A 26,931-nucleotide genomic window follows, 5' to 3' on the forward strand; every position below is an offset into this window, starting at 1 on the left:
GAGCGGACTCGGTGAACGAGTAAGCACTCTGCTCTTCCAGAGGACCTGGACTCAATTCCCAGCTCCACTCAAAACCGTCGGTCCCTGGGGAATCCATCGCCTTCTTCTGGCCTCCTTGGACACCAAAAACACACGTAGTGCACAGCCATACAAACATGCAAAGCATCCATTCACATTTATTTACAAAAAAGCAACCGCGAGTGCGGCGGGCACAAACCTTCCGAGGCAGAGAAATCACTGCAAGTTCTGAAGCCAGCCTGTTTGGTCTACATAAGTGAGTTCCAGGTCAACCGCAATCAGACCACAACGAAATACAATGACGCGGGGCTGAAGGAACAAACTTTTGAAAAGAAGCGGGCGACGAGCCTCAGACGCTGCCGGAAGCCTCGACGCTGCGCCCCCTGGTGGTTCCTCAGAGCCGCTGGCAAAGGAGCCAACCAGGGATCAGCGTTTCCGCGGTAGAGCATGCGCATGGCAGAGCCCGTCTGTATAAAGGCTTCCAGCCAATCAGAGAGCCCCGGTCCGGTCAGTCCTCCCCGCCCACAGTGCCGCAGAAGGTGCGGCGGCGAGTCCCGTAGCACCGCGCGTGCGCGCGCTGAGGAGGCGGTGCTCCTTTGGCAAGATGGCGGCCAGCGGCCTGCGGCAGGCTGCTGGTGCAGCCGGAACTGCGGTGAAGCCCATTTTCAGTCGCGACCTGAACGAGGCCAAGCGGAGGGTGCGCGAGCTCTACCGCGCTTGGTATCGGGAGGTGCCGAACACTGGTGAGAGGCAGGGGTGCATTCAGGGCCCCGGAGCCACCTGTCCTAGGTGCCGAGCTGAGGTCACCTACTAGGACAGAAACGAGCCCTGGGCTTCGGGGGAAGGGGTCACACGAGCCAGAGTGCCCCACCCTGAGACAGGGCTTCCGAGCGCCCTTGACGCTTTGGTGGCCTTTGTTCCTGTGTTTCTTACAGAGCCCCAGGGAGGGGCGAGCAGAGACTCTGAGAGACGAATTGATGCGTCCGCCGTCCCGAGCTAGCCCCGGGTGTTTCTGGAACCCAACTTTACAGTTCCAGAAAATGTTCCAGATGCCCTTTAGATTTTGTAGCTAAAGTGACGAAGGGCTTTAGTAGTTATCCATTACCCAATCTGGAGAACAAACTGCATCACGAGAGGGAAAAGACTTGGCCAAGGTCATGCAGTAGCTTCCTGCTGCCTTTTGAATCCTCCAGACGAAATGCCCTCTCAAGTCTCCCTAACCTTGCTCACTACATCAGCTTGCTCCAGAATTTTAAAGTCTAACCCCTATTGCTGCAAAACACCCCTTCCCCCTTAGGTGGCGGAGAATCTAATCTGTTCACCTGAGTGGTGAGTGAGAGTCTGCTATCTTGGTTATCTCCCTCAAGGCTGCCACTGTAGTGGGTTTTAAAAAGAGGGTGAGCGAGAGTTCAAATGTCCTACAAATGTCAGAGGCATCTTTGGTTGTTGAGTAGACTTGTGTTTAACTTGAACCACCACAGCTGATCTGGGGGAAAGGCATTTTCCAGTGAGTGACAGCTCCAGGGCACACCTCCGCACTGCAGAGAGGCACCCACGCTGTCCTTAGGTTCTGACCTTTATTAGCTGTGTGACCATGGGTAAGGTTTTTCATCGGTATTTGCTCATCTGTGAAGTGGCCATAATACTGTCTTCTTCGGGGAGTTACTGTATTAAATAGGTTACTATAGTAACTGACATAAAACTTGGAGGAGGCACTGATGGGGAGAAGATGCCTCCTAGTTCTTAGAACACAGACGGGAGTGAAAAAACCTACGCCAGCCTCAGGCCCATGCTCACCTGACAGCGGTTATAACACTGCACACTTGAGTCTCTGGTCCTGATGCTTCACAGATACTAAGATTCTGAACAATGGGTTCTATATCAATTTGCATTTGTCTCAGTGTGGCACAAGCTGACCTTGGTGACCAGCTCTCTGAGAACCTAAGGTAGTGTTTACCATCTCTGCAGTCACTGAATTTGAGAATCACAAAAGACTCAAGCCTGATTTAGACACAGCATGATTTGGCCTGTGTATGTTTTTGACTTTTTGCTGTTTTGATTTTCTGAGACAGTGTCTCACATTGTAGCATTGGCTGGCCTGGAACTTGCTAAGTAAACCAGGCAGGCCTTGAACTCAAAGAGCCATCTGCCTCTGTGCTTTTTTGTTTTGTTAGGATTATGCCTAATCCTTTGATTTGTCAGCCTGAGTTCTCAGTGCTGGGATTAAAAGCATGTACCACCATGGTTGGCTGATTGCAGATTTATAGATCAGAGTGGACATGTCATAAGAATGGCCAAAGCGAAAGTATCCTCATTAAATGAATATACTGACCTCTGTAGCCAGAATGCCTGTAAACTCTTGATGTTGTCTCTGTTACCTTCCTTCCATCTAACACCTAGTGGTCCTTCTGTATCCTTAATGTCCTCAGCAAATCTGCCAAAGGCTCAGTGTCAGGGTATGAAAGTGACTAAAACCTCATTTTCTTTCTTTCGAAACAAGATCTTGCTGTGGAACCATAGGACCATACAGCACATGGCAAACCTCCACCTTGTAGGGTCTGCAAGACCTGTTACTACTAAGTCCAGTTTACAACCTAATCTCCAAGGACACCCATGTGGCACTTTAAGTTCAGTCACTTGAGTTTGTGCCACTGCGATTGGCCAATATTGTGACTTTATGTGTGTGTGTGTGTGTGTATTTTAAATCCTTTGTTTGTGTGTATGTATGTGTGTGGGAGGGTGCAGGTGAATGGGCAGAGGCCAGAGGCACATGTGGGTCCCAGGAGCTGGAATTACAGGTGTTTTTGAGTTGCCTGACATGGTTGCTCAGAATTGGAAATGCAGTCGGTGCTCTTAACTGCTGAGCCACCTCTCCAGCCTCCCCACCCCCATTTTAAGGGAAGAGAAGTTTGTGTTAAGTTTCAGTCCCTTATATGGGGCTGGGGGTGCAGGATGACATGGCTTGTGGTTCCTCGGTGGCAGTCTGCGGTCATAGGTTACTGTTCCATTCTCAGTTAAGGCCTGGAGTCTGTCCTTTCCTGGCTGTCTGGTAGTCTGATTACAGCCTTCCCTCCCTGCGCAAACCGTTAGCCGTACCCCTCGGCTCCCAAACTCAGTACTTTACAACCTACACTACATTTCTTTACACATTTCAACTCTGGTGCCTTTATTTTTGCTGGTTATTCCATATAGAAATAATATGGTGATATTTTATATATTCCATATAAAAATAATATTCCTCAGTGATCAAGCCCTTGCCTAACATGTGCAAGGTCCTAAATTCTATCCCAGCCTGCTCTGCCCATACACAAAAAGCAAGTGGCCCATTCAAGAGCATTGAGCTCAGGCTGGGCAATTTAGTAAGACATGTATCCAGGCTGAGGGTTGGGCTCTGGCATAAAGTAACTGAGCCACTTGTATATATCCAGTGGTCACCCACTGACGTAGCTTCTAAAAGTATGTTTAAAAGGTCTGATTTCTACCGTTGTGTTTCCTCTTTAGTGCACTTAATGCAGCTGGATATCACCGTGAAACAAGGACGGGATAAAGTCCGAGAAATGTTCATGAAGAATGCCCACGTCACAGACCCCAGAGTGGTTGATCTTCTGGTCATTAAGGTAACTGACCCTCTCTGATAGACTTAAAAGATCTGCTGGCTTGTCCTGTGCTTCTGAGTCTTCAAGTATATACCACCTCCATTAAAAAACAACTGCCGATTCAGCAGCTGCAGTGTTTCCAAGTTCAACTTGGAGGTCCCCTTTTTTCTTTTGAAAGCCAAGATCTCTAGTTCTGTCTGTCCTGGAATTTGCTTTGTAGACCAGGCTGGCCCTGAGATCCACCTGCCTCTGCCTCCCAAGTGCCTTGACTAAAGGTGTGCACCACCATACCCACTTGGAGGTCTCCACTTTTGAGGCAGAGTCTCAGTTTATAGCCTGGGCTGAAACTAGACATTCTCCTGCCTCAGCCCCCAAATAAGCTTGAGATTACTGAAGGGGAGGCCTGGGGCAGGGGGAGAGGGGACACTGCAACTTTAACAATGTAAAGTAGGAAGCATGAGTTCCTGTGGATGCCACCGTGGAACACCTGTCTGCGACCACAGGAAGACAGAGTGGCAAGACCATGCCAAACAACACAGAACTGAACTTCAGTGCTGTGTTCTTCATTTGATGGCTGGAACTGACTCCCTTGTCCTTCGTGTACACAGGGAAAGATGGAGCTCCAGGAAACCATTAAAGTATGGAAGCAACGGACACATGTTATGCGGTTCTTCCATGAAACTGAAACACCGAGGCCAAAGGATTTCTTGTCCAAGTTCTATATCGGCCATGACCCATGAGGTCACCTGATGTGAAGGTGCATGTTAATATTTAGGTGTATTTTAGAGTACAAATAAACTCATTGTTTGATGGTTGTGTAAAATTGCACTGGTGAACCCTTTTCCTGTGGTCTCTCTTCTTGCCTGAGTGTGGGGCCTTAGTGTACACATCATGTTTATTCCCCTCTCCTGGAGAATGTTATTTGCTGCTGACTGAATCAGACCCTCGAATGGGGAAGCAGGAAGGGATATGAGGCTCTGTCGAGATTCTTCCCACAGTGGGAATGAAGCTGGCGGACTCTGTTACTGTATTAGTACTTATGTATTTAGCTTCCAAGACTGGACATCTTGGCGCCAAAGCTGTCCAATCAGAGGGACACTGTGGGACAGCTGCAGAACTGATTGCTCCAAGGCTAGAACTACTTCGGAGTACTGGTCCATAAGTAAGATTAACCACCTTCTCACTGTGCACAGCACACTGTTCAATACAAACACAACTGTCCTACTACTGCACTTTTTTGTTCAAACAGGATCTCATGTAGCCTGGCAACTCCCTGTGTAGCCAGGGATGACCTTGAATTACTGACTTCCTTGTTTCTACCTCCTTCCCTGGACAGTCCTGAATGCTGGAGGAAGGTACTTAGTCTCGGGGTTTAGTTACTGAGTGACCCCACAGTACCAGGGATCCCCCTTTTCCCTGAGGGGCCCAAGTGTGACAAAATATTCTACTAAGTAGTAACAAAACTTTGCAGGATCAACACATGCAACTCCTCCAGGCTTAAGGCTTCAGTTAGCCTAAGTGTCTTTGAGGCAAGTTTCTGCTGGACTTGGGGAAAGTAAAAAAGTTTCAAGTTGGGGGAGGGGGTGTGTGGAAAGATGGCTCAGTGGTTAAGAGCACTTGTTGCTCTTGCAAAGGACCAGAGTTAGTTGCCAGCACCCACCCCAAACAATTCATAATGACCTTTAACTCCAGCTTTAGGGGGAATCATATGCCTTTGGCCTCTGAGAGCACCTGAAAACAGATATATAGTTAAAAATCATTTTAAAATGCAAAAAGGTCTCAGTCCCCCTTAACTGCATTTGCAGCTGGATATCCTGGCTCTAAATCATGCTTCTTGGACACAGAAGACACAATAAAGTGCAACTAAGCCTGCTGGGAGTGAGAAATGGGAACAGCCTTTCATTATACATGACTCCTTTATTATATACTCATAATTTGCTTGCTTGTTATTTCCAGTGCTCTGTGGAGAGCTGTGAGGGAACCTCCCAAAGCACAGGATTCTGGTCTGTTGTCACAAACCATGAGGAGGTGAGGCTGAGGGCTTTCCTGCTGACAAGGAGCTGAGCATGCCACCACTTCATTAGTACTTTCTCCTGGACTCCCTGTGCCCTGTAAAAAAGATATCCATCAGTCACTTTTCAGACAGCCTCACACAGTTCAGAGTAATCTCAAACCCACCGTAGCCAAGGATGATCTTGAAGTTCTGGTGTTCCTGCCTCTACCTCTCCAGTGCTAGGATTACTGGTGTGTGCCACCAGGCCTGGGGCATTCCCCTTCTGTTTTCTGTGTTAAGCTCTCCTGTTAACCCAGGCTACCTTTGAGCTCTGCCTCTACTTCAGTGCTGGGAACACAAAATCTCCGATCCCACACCAGGCTTTTGCACTAGTCACTTTCAAATAGGAGGGTAAAGGAAGATGACAGAGACAATGAAGAGGAGGCAGGGTTACACGGTAGAAGGAAGATGGGCCAATACTTGGAGAAGAATGAGGGTAACTCAATAAACAGCAGGGGAGAGGGCATTCTGCAGCTTTAACAATGTAAAGTAGAAAATGAGTTCCTGTGGGATGCCATCCTAGGACACTCCTTTCCCCATCCCCTTCTTACTGGTGTCTTCTGCATTCCCTTTCTTTACCCTCCCTCACGATTCTGTTTTATCTCTTTATCTCTGAGGCAGAGATTGCATGACTTCATAAAGCACATTAGGTCAGCAAGAGAATGTCAGTTGACTGAAGGTCCATCAGGGACACTGAAAAGGCCACCAAAGACCTCATCCTAGTGGATCTGTAAGTCATCCAACTTAGGAGAAACTAAGTCTCAAGTGGGTGAACCCACTGCTTCTTCTGCCCTAAGAGTCCAAATGCTGCTACATGATGGTCAAACTATCACAGATCAGATGATCCACCTACTCATGCCTGTCCATTTACAAGAAGGGCAAGTATTACCTGTTAATCATCATCGTCATCATCCTCTGGGACAAAAATGTCATGCTCCTCAAGTAGAGCAGCAAAGTTCTTGCTAATGAGTGTCCCAACATAGAGAAAGGGGATCACAATGGAGAACACACGGAGAAGACCAAAGGACATCTGCAGAGAAAAGAATTCAGTGAGCTCCAGAGACCGGTGGCTGTGCCCCAAGCCCAGGCCCTTGGGCATTTCCCGGGTATTTCCTCCAAGGGACTCCAGACCCAGACACCACTTGATTTTTAAAGTCTTTGGAGAAACTGAGAGCAACAAAGAGACAAAGTGAGTTTTATGGCCATCAAAATGGATATCAGAAAAGAAAAACACAAAGCTAAACTAAATTTAGGAAACTAAGCAACTAAAAATCACAGTCCAACTAGCCAATTCCTTGCAAGAAATTATACACAGTTGGATGAGAACATTAGGATGGCTGGGCTGTAACCAGCTCTCTACACGCAAAAGTGAGTTCAGGGGTTGGAGGGATGGCCCAGTGGTTAGGAGCACTGACTACTCTTCCATGGGACCCAGCTCTGGTTCTCAGCACCCGCATGGCCTCTCACAAGCTCCAGTCCCTTCTGAACTCTGGGCATTAGGTACTTCAATGCTGAAGACACAACACCCATATACATAAATAAATAAAGTAAAAATGGAGTTACTAAGAGGTGTGCACTGAAGAATTCTTCCACCCAGTTCTCTTTTAATTGGTTCCTGCTGCTGAGCAATTTCACATTAAACTTTAAAAACATGCAAAGTCAGACGATATGGACTGGATTTCACTGCTATTCGCTGTTTTCCCAAGCTGTGCCTTTTGATACAGCAGCTTCACCTTCCTGCTGGCTCCAGGGCTCTGCCCTGATTTCATCTGTAAAACCTGAACAAAACTCAGAGGACAGAAGGTCCTGCTCCCATGGCCCCCGATCCTTTCTCCTTCGTTTCCTTTTTACTAAATATATTACTTCCGCATTCCCTTCCCACTCTTTCATTTATTTAAAAAATTTATTTATTTTTATTTTATATGTACCGGTATTTTGCCTGCTCATGTATGTCTATGAGAAGATGTCAGATTTTGAAGTTACAGATAGTTGTGAACTGCTCTGTGGGTGCTGGGAGTTAAACCCGGGTCTTCTGGAAAAGCAGTCAGAGTTCTTAGTCGCTGAGCCATCTCTCCAGTCCTCGGGACCGTTTTATCCCATCACCTTTGAGGCAAAGATTGCATGACTTGTATAAATCGACCCAAAGCCCTTCTTCTGGTCCTAAAGAGATGGATCATTATGTCTCTCAAGATAAGACATTGCACATTTCCCTGCTGCCCTCCACCTTCTGTGTCCAGGAACCCAGCTTAACACTGGGTTTTATGGAAGCATTTTCCTCCACCTGTCAATGTCAGCAAAACCCTACTGCGCAAATTGAGTCCTAGGTCCAGAGCCCAGTCCATATCAATGATTGGCCTCTGCGCCTGTCAATCACGACAGGTCACACGCACTCCCCCAATCATCGGCCACAATCCCTTCGCCCCGCCTCTAGGCAGACACTCACTTTCACCGGCTTGGGCAAAATGGCGCCGCTGCGAGTGACGATGACTGACCTCGACGGTACCTGACTGAGACCTGAGCTGCCCGGTGCGGTGTAGACATCGCCACTTCTCCCCCTCGGCCCGCTCCAGAGAGTCCCAGGTCGTACTGATACCCAGGCCAACCGCCGAGCCACCGTGGACGCCATCCTCAGCTCCGCCCCTCGCCGGGAGCCACACCCCACACACCCAATGCAGGCCTCTCGCAGAAACTGTCTCCAAAACTCGCGAGACTCGCGACACCCACGCCGCCCTCCCGCCTGCGTAGAGCACGCATTTCTTTAGCGGTGGGAAAGCCCTTATCGTCCGGCTGACGTGTTGACGTCATGAGATTGACGCCCCTCCTGGGCTCCAGAGGGCGGGGACCTTTAGGGATTTCCCTTTTTAGGTGTTCGGGCCCCTCACTTCTGGAAGACTTGAATTAATTAAGGACCCGGAATGTGTAATGAGAAACTTTACTTGATATCTAAACTTACAAAAATTTAAAAGAACACTGTAACAATAAAAAGTTAACAAAAAGCTAGGCGAAGTGGCACACACTTGGGATGCAGAGGCAGGAGGATTTCAGTAAGTCCAGTCTGATCTACATAAGTTCCAGGACAGCCAGAGCTACAAGGTGTAGCGGGGGGGGGGGGGGGGAGGGGGGGGGAGTTAACAATAAATAGCCCATAGTGTCCGTGAGCATTGGTGCAGCGGGTACAGTGGACAGCGGGCTTCACATACAGACTACCAAGCCAGGTTCTCGAACTCAGTTGCTAGCCTCAGACACCGGCTTTGCAGCTCTGACTCCTGATTCTTCATTTGTAAACACACTGAATATAATAACCAAAATGAATATTAACTTTGTGAGAGGGTCTCACGCATAGCCCAGTCTAGCCTAAACCTCATGGTGTAGTCAAGGATGTCCTTGAACTCCTAATCCTCCTCTACCTTTTTGCTACCAACCCTGCAAACTTCACTGTTCTGGTTCAAAGGGGAAAGGAAGAGGCTAGCAGGCCTTCCCACCACCAGGTCCTGCTGCAAAACAAACAAAACCAGTGAGGCATGGTGCTCCTATATATAAACCCAACACTTGCAAACAAAGAAAGACCTGGTCTCCAAAAACCAAAACCATTTATAGAGCAAACACTAACAACTGTGGCAAAAAAATTAGCAAAGGCCTGTGGTACTTGTGTGTAAGGTCGAGGGCGGCAGCTATGATGTCACAAGCAAGCGTGAGAAACATGGCTAGCATCCCAGGAATTGGCCCTGGCCAGGGAGACGATGAAACTCAGTCTCCTGGAGGCAAAGTCTGGCCTTGAGACCTCGACGGGTTTTGGTCAGGCTGCCCCAAGGCCCCAGATAGGGAAAGAAGGGAGGTCAGGAAGAGGCAGATTTTGTTTTGGGAACGGGGTGTACCTCTATTGAGCCACAGCCACTGTCCCTACATCTAGAGATGCCCTGTACACCTATTTGGCCTTAGAAAAAAAGAGATACTTGGGGATGATACAGGAGAGAGTAGCTATGACAGCCCTCCGCAGACAAGCCTTAGGAACAAGCAGAATAGGTGAGAAGAGCCCATACAAGAGGCCACGCCAACAGGTCAGGGAGAGTTTCTCCTGTATGAAAAGCTGCCTGTCTCTCTGCCGGCAATGCCCAGCACGGTACATTAACAGGGCATGGGGGAGGGAAGAAATCCCTCCTTAGTACCCGAAGCCCTTCTACAGACAGCCCTGCCCACGCTACATGGATGTCATTCTTCGAGCCCCATCCTGTCACCTCTGGCACCGAGATGCCCAGGACTTCTTGTGTTGGTAGAGTGCCCTGCAGGGGCAAGAGAGCACAACCACCTCCCTGCATTAGATTATCTTCCCATCAGCCACCTGGCCTTTCTAGGCCTCAGAAACTAGGTTGGAAGTTGAGACTTTTCAGTTCACGCCAATGACAGGGAGGATCTGGAAACTGGAGAAAGTCTACAGAGCAACAGGGACAAGACACACACCCACACACAGCAACTTGGTAAATACATCAAAATTTAACCCTTGAAGTTCTGACCCTGGCATCCTGACCAGCAGGACAGGGCCATAGTTTAGAGGGCCCTGGCTCACAGCCTATTCTGTGACTTGCTCTCTGGCTGGCTCCCCTTGGCCCTTTGCTGCCACCCTCGCTTCAGCTCCATGATCTCCTTCCCATACCAGTCATGCAGGGTAGAGAAACAGGAGGTTTCAGGGGACACGGGGCTCTGTCCCATGCTTAGGAGGAGGCTAGCAGGGCCCTGTAACTCCCACTCAGTCAAATCCTGTCCTGTTGGCCGGATTGCCCTTTCTTCCACAGGACCAGTGGAATGGCGGTCCCTGGAGATAAAATGCCCATTCTCAGGGCCCAGAGCCCGATGGCCAGGAGCCTGAGATTTACTGCAGCTGGCAACAGCCCTCTGGGATGTGTGGCGATGCAAGGCCAGGCTCTGACGGGCATCCCGCAACTGGCTCTCCAATTCTCGCACCACAAGTCGCATGTAGCCAAAGCTGGCTCGGGACAGGGCCTTCACCCAGGCCTCTTGGGCAACCTGCCCATCTGCTGCCAGCAGGTGTGGGTGCACTCCAGGGGCATCAAATCGAATGGCGAAGGCAAATTCCTCGGGTACAGGAGCCTCGGCCAGCTCCACCGTGCAGCCTTCCAATACCACGAGACTCAGCGGGACCCGGCTTTCCCTACTCTCGAAAGAGAAGAGCAGATTGCCCTTGAGAACAAACCAGTATCTTCAGCCAGTGCCACTGGGTGTGGGTGGGGAACCCAGTCCTCCCCAACTACGCAGGAAGCCAGTGTGGTCTGCTGGAGAATCACTCAGCGCGTAGTGGGCCACACTCCTTTTGTTCAGCTTCATGCCTTCCACAAGAATAGTGGGGAAGAGAGACGGTAGCACCCGCAGGGAGGACCCAGCTCAGAAGACCTGCAGCCCAGTCCTGTGGCTCCTACGAACTGTGTTCCCGCAGCTCTCAGACTTCAGCTGAAGGACTATTCTTCCTTGCCTTTCATCTCAAAAGTCATATAAGGGTCGCAAAAACAAAAGACAAAACAAAAACAACAAAAAAAAAAAACTGGACATCAAAAAAAAACTGTAACAGAAAAGATAATAATTGTATCAGGAGTAGTAGCAGGCATGGTGTTTGTTTGAAGACTGAGTCTCGTAGCCCAGGCTGCTCCTGAACTCACTATGTAACCAAGGATGGATGAGCTGACTGTTCCCATCTCCCCAGTTGCTGGGACAGCAGGCCTACCCCCAATGCTCAGTTTATGTTATTCTAGGCTTTGAAGACGGAGGGGGGGGGGCCATGAGCACCCTGACCCCCAGCCTTTCTGTTCTCTATCATAGCTTTCAAACTGGGTCTCACCATATACCTGGCTAACCTGGATATTCCCGTTCAAAAATTTTTTTAACCCAATGAAATAACACCCGGGATGGATGAAGAAACTCAAGCCCAAAGACACTTTTGTGCTTCAACCATCCCAAACATGAACACACACACACACACACACACTGCTAGCCTGAGCTCAACCTCCAGGGATCCCATGACCTTCCTGAGCCCCTACTAGCCTCAGTGGTATCCAGCCCACCTTAATAAGAACCTATGATTCCAGAGCCAGATGGAGTCAGGGGAGGGACAGACCAGTGAGGGAGAAAGCCCAGGGGTAACTACATCACACCCGACCAGCACCGGAGGTGAGAGTGATCTGGGCGGGCTCCAGGAGGAAGTGACCAGGGGCGCAGGGGACTTGCTCTGTAAACTCCAGTGGTGTGTCCTGGGGCACTGAAGACCTACCCACTAAATTCTGGTGCCCCAAGGTTCATATACAGCTGAACTGGCCAGGGTCATGTGATGAAGAGTCAGCACTTGTTCTTAAACCTTCTAGTTGGGGCCTTGTTGGTGACACACACTTATCAGCAGTATCCACAGAAGGGGACAGGGTGGCCTCTTATCTAACCACACAGCTCAGCTACATGGTTTCCAGAGAGCCTGCGAAACAGTTCTCAAAGAATGTGAGAACTGTCCGAACTTTAGGGCCCCAGGTGAACAGGCAGCCTCTTGCAGGAAGCGCTGCCTCCCCATTTTCATCACCCGCTCATCCCCTAGGGCAAATGAACTTCTCTGTGTGTCTGGACCCACTGACTCTTTCTTGACTGTAATTCTGGGTATCCTTGGGCTAGCTAGGTAGGTCAGTTACTTGCCAGCCAAGGTTTCCTGGCTTTCCCTTTGGATCCCACCTTCCCACCCCGCCCCAATGTTTTTATTTAGCACTACCCCCATTTGCAGGACATCTAGAATGGGCTAAGTTTGACTGCCCAGTAACGGCCCTGTGTAGACTTGCTGAATTCGTGAGAAAGCATCAGTAGAGAAAACTAGGTACCCGTCCTCCTGAAATCTACTTTCCAGCAAGAGAGACGCGCCATAAGCCGATACAACTAAATAAATAATGAATTAATCAAATAGTAAATGATGAAATCGCAGCCCGGAGGAGGGAGGAGAAGAAGAGCTCCAAAAGAGGGAAGCAAGCAGGCCTGGAATAGATAAAGGCCGTTCTAGCCGCAGCCCTTTGTGGGCCCCAAGGAGGGGCTGAGTCCGCGCAAGCCTGCGGCCTCGGCCTCTCCCTGGAGCGGCCCTGCTGGTGCCCGGGTCCCTGGATCCCGCCCGGGCTCTCCAGCCACGTCCACGGCCACGCCCTCCTGGTCACCTCTTCCCGGAGCCCGCCTGGCCTGCTCTCTCACCTCCCGCGCCCGAGGGCCTCGCCGGTCGGGTGCGATGCCGTCGCCCCCTGGGCTCTCTCGCTCCAAACCCTGCGCCTCCACCCAAGGTCGCGAACGTGGCCGCAGGAGCTGGGAGACCCCGCCCGGGAGGCTCGGGGTACCGCCCCGGCCGCTCCCCGCCCAGTACCCACCAGGCCTCCGGATCCGCAAAGTAGCCTCGGCTTGCACACTGGAGGGAAACTGAGGCCCTGGAGGTGGGGACCCGCCTGACCTACAGGACTCGTCCGTGAGGGATGATCTCGAACCCAGAGCCCAAACAACCTCAGGCTCCCCACGGGACTCCAGCTCAGCACGAAGGAAAATTTGGGTTGCTTTTTCCCCAAAAAAGTTTCCCCTTACAGCCCATCCTGTCTCTCTCCGACCGTCCCCCCCCCCCCACCCCCCGCCTCCCGCGCGCGCAGAGCCAGCCGATAGGGCGCTTCCTAAAGCAAGCTCCTACACAGCCTGCAAAACCCTGCCAAGGTTCTCAGCCAAGTCCTTGGCTTAGCCCTATCTCTGCCTCTAGAGATTGGCCATTTCGGCTTCTATCATCCGCCGATGCGGGTCTTCAGACTACTTTTGGCCCTGAGGCTCTCTACCTGGAGTCTGTCCATAGGCTTGCAGGAAAGACTGCAAGAAAACAAACACTAAGGCAGGAAACCAGGATTCCCCGTCATCGCCCTGAAAGCCAATGTGTTCAAATGCCTGCCCAAGGGCTTTGTGGGTTCCCATCTCAACCCTTGCTTTGTAGTTCCTGAAGCCCAAACAGCCCTTCCCTTTCACCCTACCCCCACTTAGAGCTCCTTGACATTTAGGTCTAAGCTCTGAGTTTCCCTCCCTGACTTCACAATGTAGAGAAGCATACCCTACATTCTGAGTTTTGCTGGATGGTTTTCTGGGGGGTGCAGTGGGTGGTGGTGGTAGTGTTTGCTAACTTTTCTTCATCTAATAGTATCCGCTAGAGTAAATATGTTACAAGGTGAAGGTCGCCTGGGGAAATAGAACTGGGAGGGGAGGGGAGAACTTGCTGTTTTAAATAGAACAGGCAGAGTAGACCTCGCTTGGACATGTAATTAAAGGAAATGAGCGTGTCAGCTATGCCCATATCTAGAAGTGCATTCTAGGCAGAGGAACAGCAGGTCCAAAGACTGTTTGAGGGGCCACAAGGAGGGCAACGAGGAAGATGACAGCAGGGGATAAGGTGAAAAGGTAGAGGGTGGGGCTTAGAAACACCATTTCTCCAAAAGTGGCCATCGCATAGACTTGAGAGAGGTGTGACCAGGGCTGGGTTGGGTTCGTTTTTTTAGATTATTTAAGTGTGTGTGCGTGTATCTGCATGCATGTGCACCATGTGAACGCCTGTTGGCCCCAGAGTTCAGAAGAGGGCATCAGATCCCCTGGAACTGGAGTAGGGGTGGTTGTGAGACACCATGTGAGTCTGGAGACTGGACCTCTGTGTTCTGCAAGAGTGGAGCCATCTTACCAGCCCATAGGGCTGAGTTTTCAGATTTGCCTTGGCTGCTGTGGAAAAAGTAAAGGTGGGAAGAGGAGGCCCTTGAGGAGCGTCTCTGAATAATGCAGCCCAGCCATGTTGTGTGTGATGAGGGGTGGAATTTAAAGGCAGAGAGCACAGGATTTTTGGAGAATTGCATGTGAAGACCAAGGGGAAAGAAAGTTAGGATGCAGAGAAGTAGCTTTGCCATTACCTGATAGTAGGAAGATGGCACAAGTTCGCGTACGGGACGGCTATGATTTCCATCCGCGTGAAGGCATCCAGAAATAGCGTTTGGCACCCAACATATGTTCAACATATGAATAAATAATGAATAATAAATGTGGGGAGTGGGTGGGTGAACAACCCCTTGGGTGTCAGGCAGAGGAAGCAGCCTCCTGACCTTTAGCGAGCTGAAATCCCACCCAGCCTCTCTCACTACCGTTTTTTTTTTTTTTTTTTTTTTTTTTTTTTTTGAGCGGTTAAGAGCAAGGTTCTGGGCTGTATCGGTTCGTCCTCTGTGGGAATTCACTGCACAGCCACTTACTGAGCGCTGGCGTTGCGGGGCCACCATCCGCACCCTCTGGGGCGGGGCGCGAAGGACACCAACCAGACCCGTGGCACAGCGCGCAGAGGGCGCCCAAGCCGACTTCCCACGAGAGCGCGCCTCAGGGGCGCGCAGAACGTGAGCTTAGATGGGCGGAGCTTATGGAGGCTGGGAGCAGGGCATAGAGGGAGGGCACTGCGTTGCTAGGGGATTCTGATTGGTTGTTCAGGGAGGGTTGTCCCGTGACATTCCGCCTCCCCATTCACTTTAGGTACTTGCAGCCGCGGCGGGGGCTTCCAGGGCTTAACGGTACTGCGGACTGAGCGAGCGCGAGGGTAAGAACCAAGTGGGGGACGCTGAGCCTGCGATGTTTAAGAACCGAGAATCTGAGCCCACACGGGGATCTGGAACCGGGCACGGCCTGTAGCCTTCCTTCTTCCTGGTATTCCTGGAACCAGTCTTAACCACTCTCGGGCAGAGCCCTAGACTACTTGTAGTTCTAAAAGAAGAGCTTAGATTCTGGGAAGTAATGGCTGGCGAAGGAGTGTTAGTAATGAAAGCGACTTGTTTGTTTTCGGAGATAGGGTCTCTCTACCTAGTAGCACTGGCTGGCCTGAAACTGGCCATGTGGACCAGGCTGGCCTAGAACTCAAAGAGATCCTCCTGCTTCTACCTCTTGGGTGCTGGGAGTAAAGGTTGGTGCCACTATGCCCGGTGGGACACATAACATCTGTTATCTTCCACAGTTCATCACTTAAAGCTGATAGGAGCAGATCCGATTGGGTCCTGAGATTTGAATCCAAGGCAATGTTGCAGAAGACAGGTACCCTCACCTACTGGGGTGGCTTTTAGGGGAGGACTGTGGAGAGGAAACCCCAGCCTCCTCTTTCTTGATGTGGGTATGTGGGGAGAAGTGTTCCTCTCCTTGGAGCTGAGCCAGGAAAATCAAGGAGATGTTCCACACCCCAGAATCGTTTCCCCTCCAGAGAAGCCACTTCCTTTCTCTGCTCCTGTGTGAAGTTCCCATCTTACCCTCCCCGGTGCTGGCCTGCCTTAGCAACCCTGCCATGGGGGGATGGTAATTCATATATAAGGAAACTGAGATCCAAGAGGAAGGAAGGGGCTCATGTAGGTGAGCAGCTGGGGATGAGTCCTTCCTAACCAGCCCCGCGTTGGCCCTTCTGAGGCTTTCTGAGGTGGAGAGCAAATACTCCAAGGCCTCAGAAACCTAATCCACAGTGTATTGCCACTTCTGTGTAGGGAGGTAAGAGGGGACCTGGTCTCACGTGGATCAAGGACAGGACCTCAGGGGTCCGTTCTGTCGATTGCCAGGCTTGTAGCAACGGCTTTTTAAATACATTACCTTGCCCCGCTTACCTTCCCCGCATACTGCACTCGCAGGCAGAGGCAACTCTAACCCTACTGGGCTGTGCCTAGTGAAGTGAGGGCTGGAGTGGGGAGGGGAGGGCTGGAGGGGTCATTTACCTGTCACCATCTACCTCCTCCCTCCCTCAGTGCTCTTACTGGCCCTGGTGGCCCAGGTACTGATGCTGGAGAATGGGCTCCTGCGGACGCCACCCATGGGCTGGCTGGCCTGGGAACGTTTCCGCTGTAACATCGACTGTGATGAGGACCCGAAGAACTGCATCAGGTGAGTAAGGTCTGCGTACCCAGGGCAGCAGGATAAGGTCAGTGAGTCCGTGGGTGGAAGACACTCTTCGGGGGGGGGGGGGGGGGGAAGCAGGGGTCAGAATCACCAAGCCTTGAGATACTGCAGGCTGGAGTGCTTTGAGGTGCATCTGACACCTAGTCTCATGACCTACTCGGGGCCTCAGTGGGTGGACCTGGCCTCTAAGGTAACTGAGAGAAGATAAAATGCCAGACAGGCCTCACATGCTTCCCTTGGCCTCATCCTGCCCTTTGCTCTGGAGGCCAGACCTCCTCTTTCACCCTATCCTACTCCTGGAGGATCACTTACCCTTGTTATCTTGGGCCAGCCTCGGCTGACAGCAGAGGCTTGGTTTTTATAGCCAGAATTCAAAGCAGAGGGAAAGAGCAGGGATGAGGGCCAGCCTGGGCTACTGAGCAGCACCATCCTCCCGTCCCTTGCTAGTGAACGTCTCTTTATGGAGATGGCTGACAGACTGGCTCAGGATGGATGGCGGGACCTGGGCTACGTTTACCTCAACGTGGATGACTGCTGGATTGGGGGGCGTGATGCCTCAGGCCGCCTGATACCTGATGCCAAGCGCTTCCCGCACGGGATTGCCTTCCTGGCTGACTATGTAAGTCCCCTTAGTGTGAGCGCCTGGGACTCAAAGCACAGTCTCCACTGAGAACTCAGCATGATGGCAGAAACTGAAAAATGAGCACATACTATCTATAGGCCTGATGAGGAAAGAGCCGGAAAGGGGCCTTAGCAAAAAAGAAGATCCTCTGCAGGAGGCGTTTGGTGGAATCCATCCCAGAGATAGGAAAGCCTCAAGGCAAGAGACACCTGGAGAAAAAGTGGCCACCAGCTGGCAGAAACCAGCCTGCTGGGACTATCTTTTGGTCAGTGGAAGCCACTATGAGTTTCTTCTTTTTTATTGAGACCGGGTCTTGTGTAGCCCAGGATGACCTCCAACACTCTGTAGCTGAGGATAACCTTAAACTTCTGGTGCTAGCTGGGTATGGTGATGCATGTGTTTAATCCTGTGCTCCAGAGGCAGGCAGATCCTATGTGAGTTCGAGGCCAGCCTGGTCTACCTAGAGAGTTCCAGGTTAGCCTGGGTTACATAGAGAGGCCCTGTCTCAAACAAACAAACAAACATGTCTACATGTCCAGTGCTGGGAGTTTAGGTGCATGCCACCATACACAGTTTATGCAGTGGGTGGGGATAGAACTCAGGACTTTTTGAATGTTAGGCAAGTACTCTACCAGTTGATCAACATCCCCAGCCCCAGAAGTGTTGTTGTTGGTTTGGTTTGGGATATTTTTTGCCACTAAAGGTTTTAATGGGCTTTGTGAGAGGTGCCTGTGAAGAGGGTCTCACTTTACCGTGTCTCTTCAATCTCCACAGGCTCATTCTCTGGGTCTGAAGCTAGGCATCTACTCGGACATGGGCAACATGACCTGCATGGGTTACCCTGGCACCACGCTGGACAAAGTGGAGCTGGATGCGGAAACCTTCGCAAACTGGAAGGTGGACATGCTGAAGCTGGATGGCTGCTTCTCCAGTTCAGAAGATCGTGCAAAGGGTGAGTTCACATCTGGCCGGAAGAGAAAGAGATCGGCAGCTGTGGAGCACTGAGTGCACACGGTGGTACAGATAAGTACATTGTAGCTGTCCTCAGACACACCAGAAGAGGGCATCAGATCTCATTACAGATGGTTGTGAGCCACCATGTGGCTGCTGGAATTTGAACTCGGGACCTCTGGAAGAACAGTCAGTGCTCTTAACCACTAAGCCATCTCTCCAACCTTCCCAGAGCCTTCTAACAGTGCAATGGCATCATAGCTACCTCCTAAGGCTCGGAACCCGGAAAGTAAGCCTTAAGGTCCAGGGAGGCACTGCCTGTGCCTACTCAGTCACCAAATTGGAATTTCTACAGGGTACCCCAAGATGTCTGCTGCCCTGAATGCCACAAGCCGTCCCATCGCCTTTTCTTGCAGCTGGCCCGCCTATGAAGGGGGCCTACCCCCCAAGGTAAGCCATTCTATCTGCTATGGCTTCCCACTGCCAGCCCCCCTCACCTCCCATGTGCCAGGCCTATGGGAGGCTGCCACCACAGCTAGAGTTGCTCTGACCATAGTTAGCCAAACACACCCATGTGTAGGAGTCTAAGACCAGGTCATCAGGTAAGCTGTTGGGGATGCATCCAAGGCATGCAAGCCACAGGCACAATTCAGCAAGTGGTCAGAATCCCTGGGTGGGTTCTCTGTGGGTCAGAAGGCTGCCAAAGTCATGCACAGCCTCAGAAGGGCTCCGACCTCCAAACCTAAAGGAGGCAGGTGTTGGCACTGTCACTGAAGAAATGAGAGTGCACATCATGTATGTGGCACATGGTGGGGAGGGTGATGGGCACCCTCACTCCCCTATATGGAAGAAAGAACTGAGCATGCCCAGAGTGGAGCCACCTTCCCAGACTATACATTCATGAGAACCTGTTCTCTGCCTCATTCCAAGTCTCCATCTGTTTGCCTCCCCAGCTGGTAGGTGGCCCCAGCAGCAAGGTGACCGACCGATGCTAGCTTCTGCCTTTTCCCACATTCAGGTGAACTACACTGAGATTGCCAGCACCTGCAATCTCTGGCGCAACTATAAAGATATCCAGGACTCCTGGAAGAGCGTGCTGTCCATTCTGGACTGGTTTGTGAAACACCAGGACATCCTGCAGCCCGTGGCGGGTCCTGGGCACTGGAATGACCCAGACATGGTACCAGCGTGAAAGGGGAGGAGGTCTCTAGCCCCATCATCCATTCCATCCCTGCAGCTCTTACAACGTATCACCCTGTGCTTCTCTTTCTTCTAGGGCAGCAGTCCTCAACCTTCCTAATGCTTGCAGCCCTTTAATACAGTTCCTCATGCTGTGCTGACCCCCAACCATACAATTATTTTACTGCTTCTTCATAACTAATTCTGCTCCAGTTATGAATTGTAATGTAAATATCGGATCTGTGATCCCCAATGGGGTCCTGGCCCACAGGTAGAGAACCATTTTTTCAGGCCCTAGATCAACAGTAAACTGTCCCTGGACTGGATGTATTGAAATCTTCTAAGCTCCCCCCCCCCCCCCCCGCTCTTTCATATCGGAATGTTCAAGAGCAGGGTTTGGGAATACCCATTGTGAGGCACTTCCCTGGGACATTCTGAAATCTGTAGCACCCACCCAGCTTGCCTGCATCCCTTTCCCTCTCTGTTCCACTCTCCAAGCACCCCAGCCCTGCCCCACCCCCTCACTACTATGCTGGCCCTCCATCCTGCTTTCAGTCCTTGGACCTCGATCACAGCCTTGGGTGCTTATACAAATACTCCTGTGGATTATCAGCCCATTTAGTCAGCAAGCATCACCAGGAATGACAAGGGTTGGGGGGGGGGGGTGTCAGTCTGGAGAACTGAGTCACCTGCTTCAGAGCTGCTGGTCCAAACCTGGCTCCTGTCCCCACCTCCTCCCTCTATCTCTCTCCCCCCCTCTGTCTCTGTCATTATGGAATCCTAGGTGGCCTGGATTATTCTTCTTCCTCCTCTTCATTTTTAAGAATTATTTATTTTATGTACATGAATACACAGTATCTGTCTCCAGACACACCAGAAGAGGGCATCTGATCCCATTACAGATGGTTGTTAGCTACCATGTGGTTGCTGGGATTTGAACTCAGGACCTCTGGAAGAGCAGTCAGTGCTCTTAACCACTGAGCCATCTCTCCAGCCCCCCAATTGCTTGCATCTTGACTATGGACTATTTGGTTGCTTATGATCAGAAATCCCCATTATTCTTCCAGCTGTGGATGTGGCAAAGGGTGGCCAGTGTCAGGAATCGCTATGGTCCAGGTGGCACAGAGTGGCCGGTGGCAGTTACCGGAGCTCTCTAAGACTGGTTTCTACCACTTCTCTCTAGTATTTCTTCCTTTCGTTCCTCCGTTCCACCTCTCTCTCCCTCCTTCCCTCTTTCTCTCTCTTGTTTTATGTTGTTCTGTTTGAGACATGTATAGCCCTGGTTGGCTTTACAGGCCATGCTCCTCTTGAGTGCTGGAGTTAAAGGTGTGCTTTCATGTTTGTTTTTGAGACAGTTTCATTTAGTAGAGACTCTATGTAGCCAAGGTTGGCCTTGAATGTCTGAACCTCTTGCTTCTTCCTCAAGTTCTGGACTTGAAGGTAGGAGCCCCAGTGCCCAGCCAGCCTTTCCTCTGTTTCTTGTTTGGTTGTTTGCTTGGTTTGGGTGTTTTGTTTTTGGTTGGTTGGTTTTGTTGTTTTTTTTCTCCCAGTGCTGAGGTTTTTGTTTTTGTCTTTTCTTTGTAGTTTTTTATTTTTAAGATTTATGTATTTCATGTATATGAGTACACTGTAGCTGTCTTCAGACAAACCAGAAGAAGACGCTGGATCCCATTACAGATGGTTGTGAGCTACCATGTGATTGCTGGGAATTGAACTCAGGACCTCTGGAAGGTGGTCAGTGCTCTTAACCACTGAACCATCTCTCCAGCCCCAGAGCTGAGGTTAGACCCAGGCTTTACACACCCTGGGCAAGCACCCTTCACTAGACTACACACTCACTCTTTTTTTTTTTTTTTTGATATTTTATGTATTTACATTTCAAATATTATCCCCTTCCCCCCTCCCATCTCCCCTCCTCTCCCCCTGCTTCTATGAGGATGCTCCTACTCCCACCCACCCAGTCCCATCCACCGCCCTGGCATTCCCCTACACTGGGAAAACAAACCTTTACAGGACTAAGGGCTTCTCCTCCTGTTGATGCCAGATAATGCCATCCTCTGCTGCATATGCACTTGGAGCCATGGGTCTCTCCATGTGTACTCATTGGTTTGTGTTTTAGTCCTTGGGAGCTCTTGGGGGGGTGGGGAGGGGTCTGATTGTTTGATACTGTTGTTCTTCCCATGGGGTTGCAAACCCCTTCAGTTCCTTCAGTCCTTCCCCTAATTCCTCCATCGGGTTCCCATGCTCAGTCCGATGGTTAGCTGCAAGCATTCACCTCTGCCTCAGGCTCTGGCAGAGCTTTTTACTTTGAGAGAAATCTCACTGAGTTGCTCAGGCTAACCCTGAATTCCCTCTAGTCCAGAGCAGACCCTTGTATTTATTAGCCTGCATCTCTTGACTCAAACTTTCCCCAGGATCCCATCGTATTGTCTGTGTCAACCACAAAAGGCCCATCACCCCCACTCTGCACTGAGGGCTGAGGGAGCTGATGCTAAATGGCATGTGGCTTGCTGTCCCAGTGCCCCTTGGCTGTGCTAAGCTGTGCCTGCCTTGGCCACATGTTTGGCAACAGCCCTGGAGCCCACCTGCCTGAGGAGGCCATCACCGACTGCTCTTTTCCTCTGTCCCCAGCTGCTCATCGGGAACTTTGGCCTCAGCTTCGATGAATCCCAGGCCCAGATGGCCCTGTGGACAGTGATGGCGGCCCCCCTCTTCATGTCCACAGACCTGCGTACCATCTCCCCCCAGAATATAGACATTCTTCAGAATCCACTCATGATCAAAATCAATCAGGACCCCTTAGGCATCCAGGGACGCAGGATCTTCAAGGTACTGGGATGGGGATGAGGGGACCGGAAAAGGCTGAGGGAACGGGTTCCCCCGAGAACAGTAGGGCTGGGGCCAGGTCTCCTTTCTGGTTGTGTGGGATCAGAGTAGAACAGTTCCTGGGAGTCGGTGTGGGGATGTGTGACAGGATCGTAGAGGATTAGCAAGTCACAGCAGCTGGACGCACGGGATGCCCTACAGAGAACGGGTATTTGTCTCCAGAGTTTCAAGAGTGTTTTAGCCAAAGACCACTGTGCGCTGTTGCTACCGCAAGTGTCTGCTGCCCATTGATCATCGCCGAGGGCTGGGCACTCTGCGCTTTGCAGTAACTCTGTTTTACTGAAATTGGACCTTCCAGAATCTAAGCAACTTTCCTAAGGCCACACATTTATACTTGAACTCAACAGTGTCGCCCCAAAGCCTTTGTTCTGTGCATAAATCCCTGCCTCTAACGAAAAGAAATCTGTCATGCTAGAGAAGGTATTTGTTGAGGACCAGCAAGATGGCTCAGCTGGTAAAGATGCAGAACCTGGTGACCTGGATTTAGTCCCGAGATCCACAAGGTAGAAGGAGAGAACCACATGCCACAAGTTGTTGTTTTCTGACCCGTGCATGCACACACACACACACACACACACACACACACACACACACACAAATAGTTAATGTGTGTGCACAGGCAAAACATTCATACTTATGAGAGTAATAATAAATCTTACCAAAAATTGAACAAACCAGAAGGCACTTTTGAACTATTGATGTCCCTATAACTTGTCCCTGCCTAGGGCCAGCAGTGGAGCTGGGCCACAGGAATGCTTTGGAGAATGAAACTGTGCTTGAGGCCAGCTGCATACCCTCCCCAGCACTGCCCATTGTCCCTCTTAGCAGTGCCCATAACCGCATCCCTGGAACAGTGCTCCTACTGTGTAAATCTTTGGGTTTGTCCCTCTTGACATCCTGAGGTGGGGGCCTGGCACAGAGTCAGCACCTGCTGAGTCGGGAAGGGACAGAGAAGAATGTAGGCGCTAGACAACTGTGATGTCACATCTCCTCCAGTCTCTGTGACAGAGCTGTAGTCTGGGCTTGGTACAGAAGAGAGCTTGGGGTGGGGGGTAGGTATGGTGGAGAAGGCAGGGACATCAGGGCCATATTGAATATTGAATGTGAAACTCCAGCCACAGGTTATCTTTTATGCCTAGAGCAAATCCCATATCGAAGTGTTCAAGCGTTATCTGGCTAACGAAGCCAGTGCCCTGGTCTTCTTCAGCCGCAGGATGGACATGCCTTACCACTTCCATTGTTCCCTCTTGGAACTGAACTACCCCAAAGGCAGAGTGTATGAGGTGAGTACCCTGCCATCCTTGGTCCCTGGCCCAGCCCTCCGGTCTCCAGGTGGCTCCACACAAGGTATCAGGATGCCTTGGGACTCTAGGGGAGGGGGCAACTGGAGGCACCAAGGGCTGTAGCTGGTGCTATAGTTCCCTGGCACAGTTGTTTCCAGATATGTAGAATGACCCTTGACCTCCCAAGCTGGTCCACACTCACCAGTCAGGTTTTGCTGAGGTTGCCCTTCCAATTTCCACAGGGTGGGGCCTTTTCTGTTTTCTGGTTGAATATCTGTCAGCCTTGCTAATAAGTATAGGGTATACTAGAGGCCTTGCTCAGACAGGTTGGAATACAGGCTTCTGCAGTGGCGGGAGTGTGCGGGTGTGGGTGTGGTTGGGTGCGCATAGCCTTAATAAAGATGTATCCCTCCACAATCCAGGGCCAGAATGTCTTCACAGGAGATGTCATCAGTGGCCTCCAGACTGAAGTCAACTTCACTGTGACCATCAATCCTTCGGGGGTTGTGATGTGGTACCTGTATCCCATCAAGGGCTTGGAGATATCCACGAAGATGTCCCAGTTGTGAGGACCCAAGAAAGACAGGCTGTGGCAGCTCCGCTGAGCCTAGACCTTGGCATGCCGGGGACATGACAGGGCTCTGTCCTCTCCAGGCTGCTTGGTGATGTGACCTCCATCATATCCAAAGTGCATTTGCAGGGCCAGGTTCCGTGTGCCATGCCCAGCTGAAGCAGGGGCTCTCTTGGAACTCTTGGGATAGTTTCCTGTGGCCTTCGGGCCTCTTCCCCCACACAGCTCTGCAGACTTTGCTGAACAACTCAGCCAGCCTCCTGAGCCCCCACAGGCAGGGCCCCGATGCCCATCGGACTCCAGCCTCTGACTTTGCTGACTCAGAAATCAGGATTTGGAATTTTTTAAATTAAGAATAGAGACCTGGCTCCTGGCCAGGAATTCTCAGAATCATGTGATTGACCTTCCTACTGGAGAAGGCCTTTGCAGTTTGTGCCCTGGGGAGTGAGAGGTGGATCCCTTAGCTCCCTTAGGTCACTAATAAAGTTGGTTTTTTAAAAACTGTTTTTAATCAACTAGTGGTACTATGACCTGTGGTGGTTGTGGAGAGCTCATTGAAGGACTCTGGGTGGCACTAGCCAGATGCTGGCAGCGAGTCTCATCCCACACACAAGATGTATAGCATCTTTCTGACCCTCATTTTTCCACAGTGACCTCCGGACCTGATTCCTTTTAAATATTTCTTTTCCTGCATTTTCCACGTCCTGAAAATGTCAAGCTTGCCTCCCAACAGGGGGCCATCCCTGGCGAGCCTAGAACTGGTGAGCTGGTGGCCACGTAGTGAGATGGAGCAGCGATATGCTGAGACCCTCCAGCATAAGCTCTATCCAGCAGTAGTCCCTGTCCCCTGCTCCACAGCCTGGTGGCTGCCCCCCACCCCATTTTCTTTATCTCTCATTCTGTCAACAGAAGAGATTCTGGTTTCCCCACTAAGTTCACAAATCTGGGCGCCCTTTCTGTCCTGGGGTTATTGCCTGAGAGAAGCAATAGTCAAGGAATAGTAGGCTCTGGACCACCTATCCTTGGTTCTGACTCCCAAGCCCTCCCTGTGCCTTTATCCAGCTTAGGATATAGGACACCTGTTTTACCCAGTGGCTCTGGTTCTTTGCCATTCGTAATGCTGGTAGCAGAGCAGGCTTGCTAGGTCCTTCTTACATCTTAAATGCAGGGGCGGCTGAGCTGCAGTTTATCCTGCCATTTCTTCTAAGAAGATCTGTACTTCACCTTCAGGTTTTTTGAGGCCCTTGAGTCTACAGTAAAATGTAAAAATCTTAGAACACACTTGACCTTGACCACCCCATGTGTAGGTTCTCTAGAGGAACCCAACATATGTCTCTCTGTGTGTATGTGTGTGTGTGCATGCATGCATGTGTGCTTGTATGTGTGTATGTGTGTGTTTTAAAAGGATCTATTAAGTTGGTCTAGGAAATACGGTTGAAATGGTCTCAATAGTTTCTGTCTCACACCTGAGATGTCAAGAACCTATATTTGCTAGGTTTTCAAAGCTGGATACCTACTCCAACAATGGCCATCTCATATCCTAGAGGCTGACAGCTCTGTCCACAAGGCTGAGTGCCTAGGCAGTCCAGTCTGGTTTGGAATGCCCTGGAGCGTTCCTGGAGATTCACTCCTGTTTATTGAAAGCCCAGAAAAGCTGGTACTGATATTAAAGGTCTCAGTAAATTCACTTATCAGTGATAGGGCAAGCCAATGACTTCCCTTCTCTGTCCTTTTACACCTGAACTGTCCCCAGAAAGTACTGCCCAAATTTGGGTTGGGTTTTCCCAAATGAGTCGAGGCACTCAACAGAACACACCCACAGACAAGCCCACAGGCCAAGTTGAATGTAAACAACTCAGCTGAGGCTAGGTGACGTGGTGACTCCAGGCTGTGGCAAGCTGATGTGTAAAAGCAAACACATCGTGTGAGATGACAAGCTTTGCTGATAGGCCGCCCCGTCTTACCAATAGAAGTTCTGTCACCCGAGAAAGCTGCCCTTCCCCCAAAGGCTCTACCAAAGAAAATTCTTGTTTTGTTCTCCTTTATCTCAAGGATAATCACACTGAGTGTGGAATTTTAGCTGCTTCATCCTGCTCTGTCTTTGGAGGTTCAAGCAGTTTGTCCTCTTGTCCTTGTCCTAAGTTCATCCATCCTAACCCTGGAAGATGCCCTGTCATTGTGTGAGGGTCTGTTTCTTCCTGGTACTCCTAAATATGTGCCCCACACCATTTGTGACTCTTTTTTTTTTTTTTTTTTTTTTTTTTTTTTTTTTTTTTTGCACAATTTACCTTTTGTTTTCTCTTCACCCTTTAGTCTCAGTGGTTACATGTGTGAGTATGTGTGAGTGTGTGTGTGTATACACATGCTTGTGCACAGGCTCTGAGGCCAGAAGACAGTATTGGCTGTCTTTATTACACTACCTTGTACCTTTTGAGGCAGGGTCTCCAGCCCCAGGGTCTCTCATTGAGCCTGGAGCTCACTGATTTTAACTGGGCCAGCAGCAAGTAAGCCACAGTCATCCTCCTGCCTCTGCTGCTCTCTGCTGCCCTCTGCTGGAGTGACAGGCACTATGCTGGGCTCTCATGTGGGTGCTTAGATTTGAACTCTGGTCCTTACCCTTTCAAGGATAATCTCATCACTAAGCAGTCTCTCCTGTCCGTGCTGGTTACTACTGGCATATAAACAAATTGGATGACTTTCCCCTTGGCAGTGCTTAATTCATTCCTGAATTCTTACCAGAACATTCCATTTCGGTTCTAGTCATTTTTGATAGGTTAGCTCCACCCACAAAATAAGCCAATTCAAGCCAAATGTATATAAAGGCAAGT

General features: G+C 50.5%; 4 protein-coding genes across 4 annotated transcripts; 2 read left to right on the top strand and 2 right to left on the bottom strand.

The window, feature by feature from the left end:
- Positions 1-552: 552 nt before the first annotated feature.
- On the top strand, positions 553-4,450 carry NDUFA6 (NADH:ubiquinone oxidoreductase subunit A6). The gene is made up of 3 exons (XM_080939222.1): positions 553-761; positions 3,520-3,635; positions 4,223-4,450. The coding sequence occupies exons 1-3, from the start codon at positions 623-625 to the stop codon at positions 4,352-4,354; spliced, it is 387 nt and encodes a 128-aa protein (XP_080795348.1). The 5' UTR covers positions 553-622; the 3' UTR covers positions 4,355-4,450.
- A 1,061-nt stretch (positions 4,451-5,511) lies between these two features.
- SMDT1 (single-pass membrane protein with aspartate rich tail 1) lies at positions 5,512-8,375 on the bottom strand. The gene is made up of 3 exons (XM_080939929.1): positions 8,111-8,375; positions 6,557-6,697; positions 5,512-5,723 (listed from the first exon to the last, which is right to left on the bottom strand). The coding sequence occupies exons 1-2, from the start codon at positions 8,291-8,293 to the stop codon at positions 6,560-6,562; spliced, it is 321 nt and encodes a 106-aa protein (XP_080796055.1). The 5' UTR covers positions 8,294-8,375; the 3' UTR covers positions 5,512-5,723; positions 6,557-6,559.
- Positions 8,376-10,227: 1,852 nt separating this feature from the next.
- On the bottom strand, positions 10,228-12,963 carry PHETA2 (PH domain containing endocytic trafficking adaptor 2; the record flags this gene model as incomplete). The annotated part of the gene is given in 3 exon segments (XM_080939734.1): positions 10,228-10,884; positions 10,888-11,239; positions 12,889-12,963. Coding segments are annotated over 2 exon segments (777 nt in total). The 5' UTR covers positions 11,008-11,239; positions 12,889-12,963.
- A 2,045-nt stretch (positions 12,964-15,008) lies between these two features.
- On the top strand, positions 15,009-24,552 carry NAGA (alpha-N-acetylgalactosaminidase). The gene is made up of 11 exons (XM_080939047.1): positions 15,009-15,083; positions 15,217-15,280; positions 15,692-15,768; positions 16,461-16,596; positions 17,059-17,230; positions 18,008-18,185; positions 18,540-18,634; positions 19,203-19,364; positions 21,995-22,192; positions 23,389-23,532; positions 23,955-24,552. Exons 3-11 carry the CDS (start codon positions 15,753-15,755, stop codon positions 24,099-24,101), a joined length of 1,248 nt encoding a protein of 415 aa, XP_080795173.1. The 5' UTR covers positions 15,009-15,083; positions 15,217-15,280; positions 15,692-15,752; the 3' UTR covers positions 24,102-24,552.
- Positions 24,553-26,931: the final 2,379 nt, after the last annotated feature.

The sequence above is a fragment of the Micromys minutus genome (genome assembly GCF_963924665.1).
Source record: "Micromys minutus genome assembly, chromosome: 27".
Taxonomy (NCBI): domain Eukaryota; kingdom Metazoa; phylum Chordata; class Mammalia; order Rodentia; family Muridae; genus Micromys; species Micromys minutus.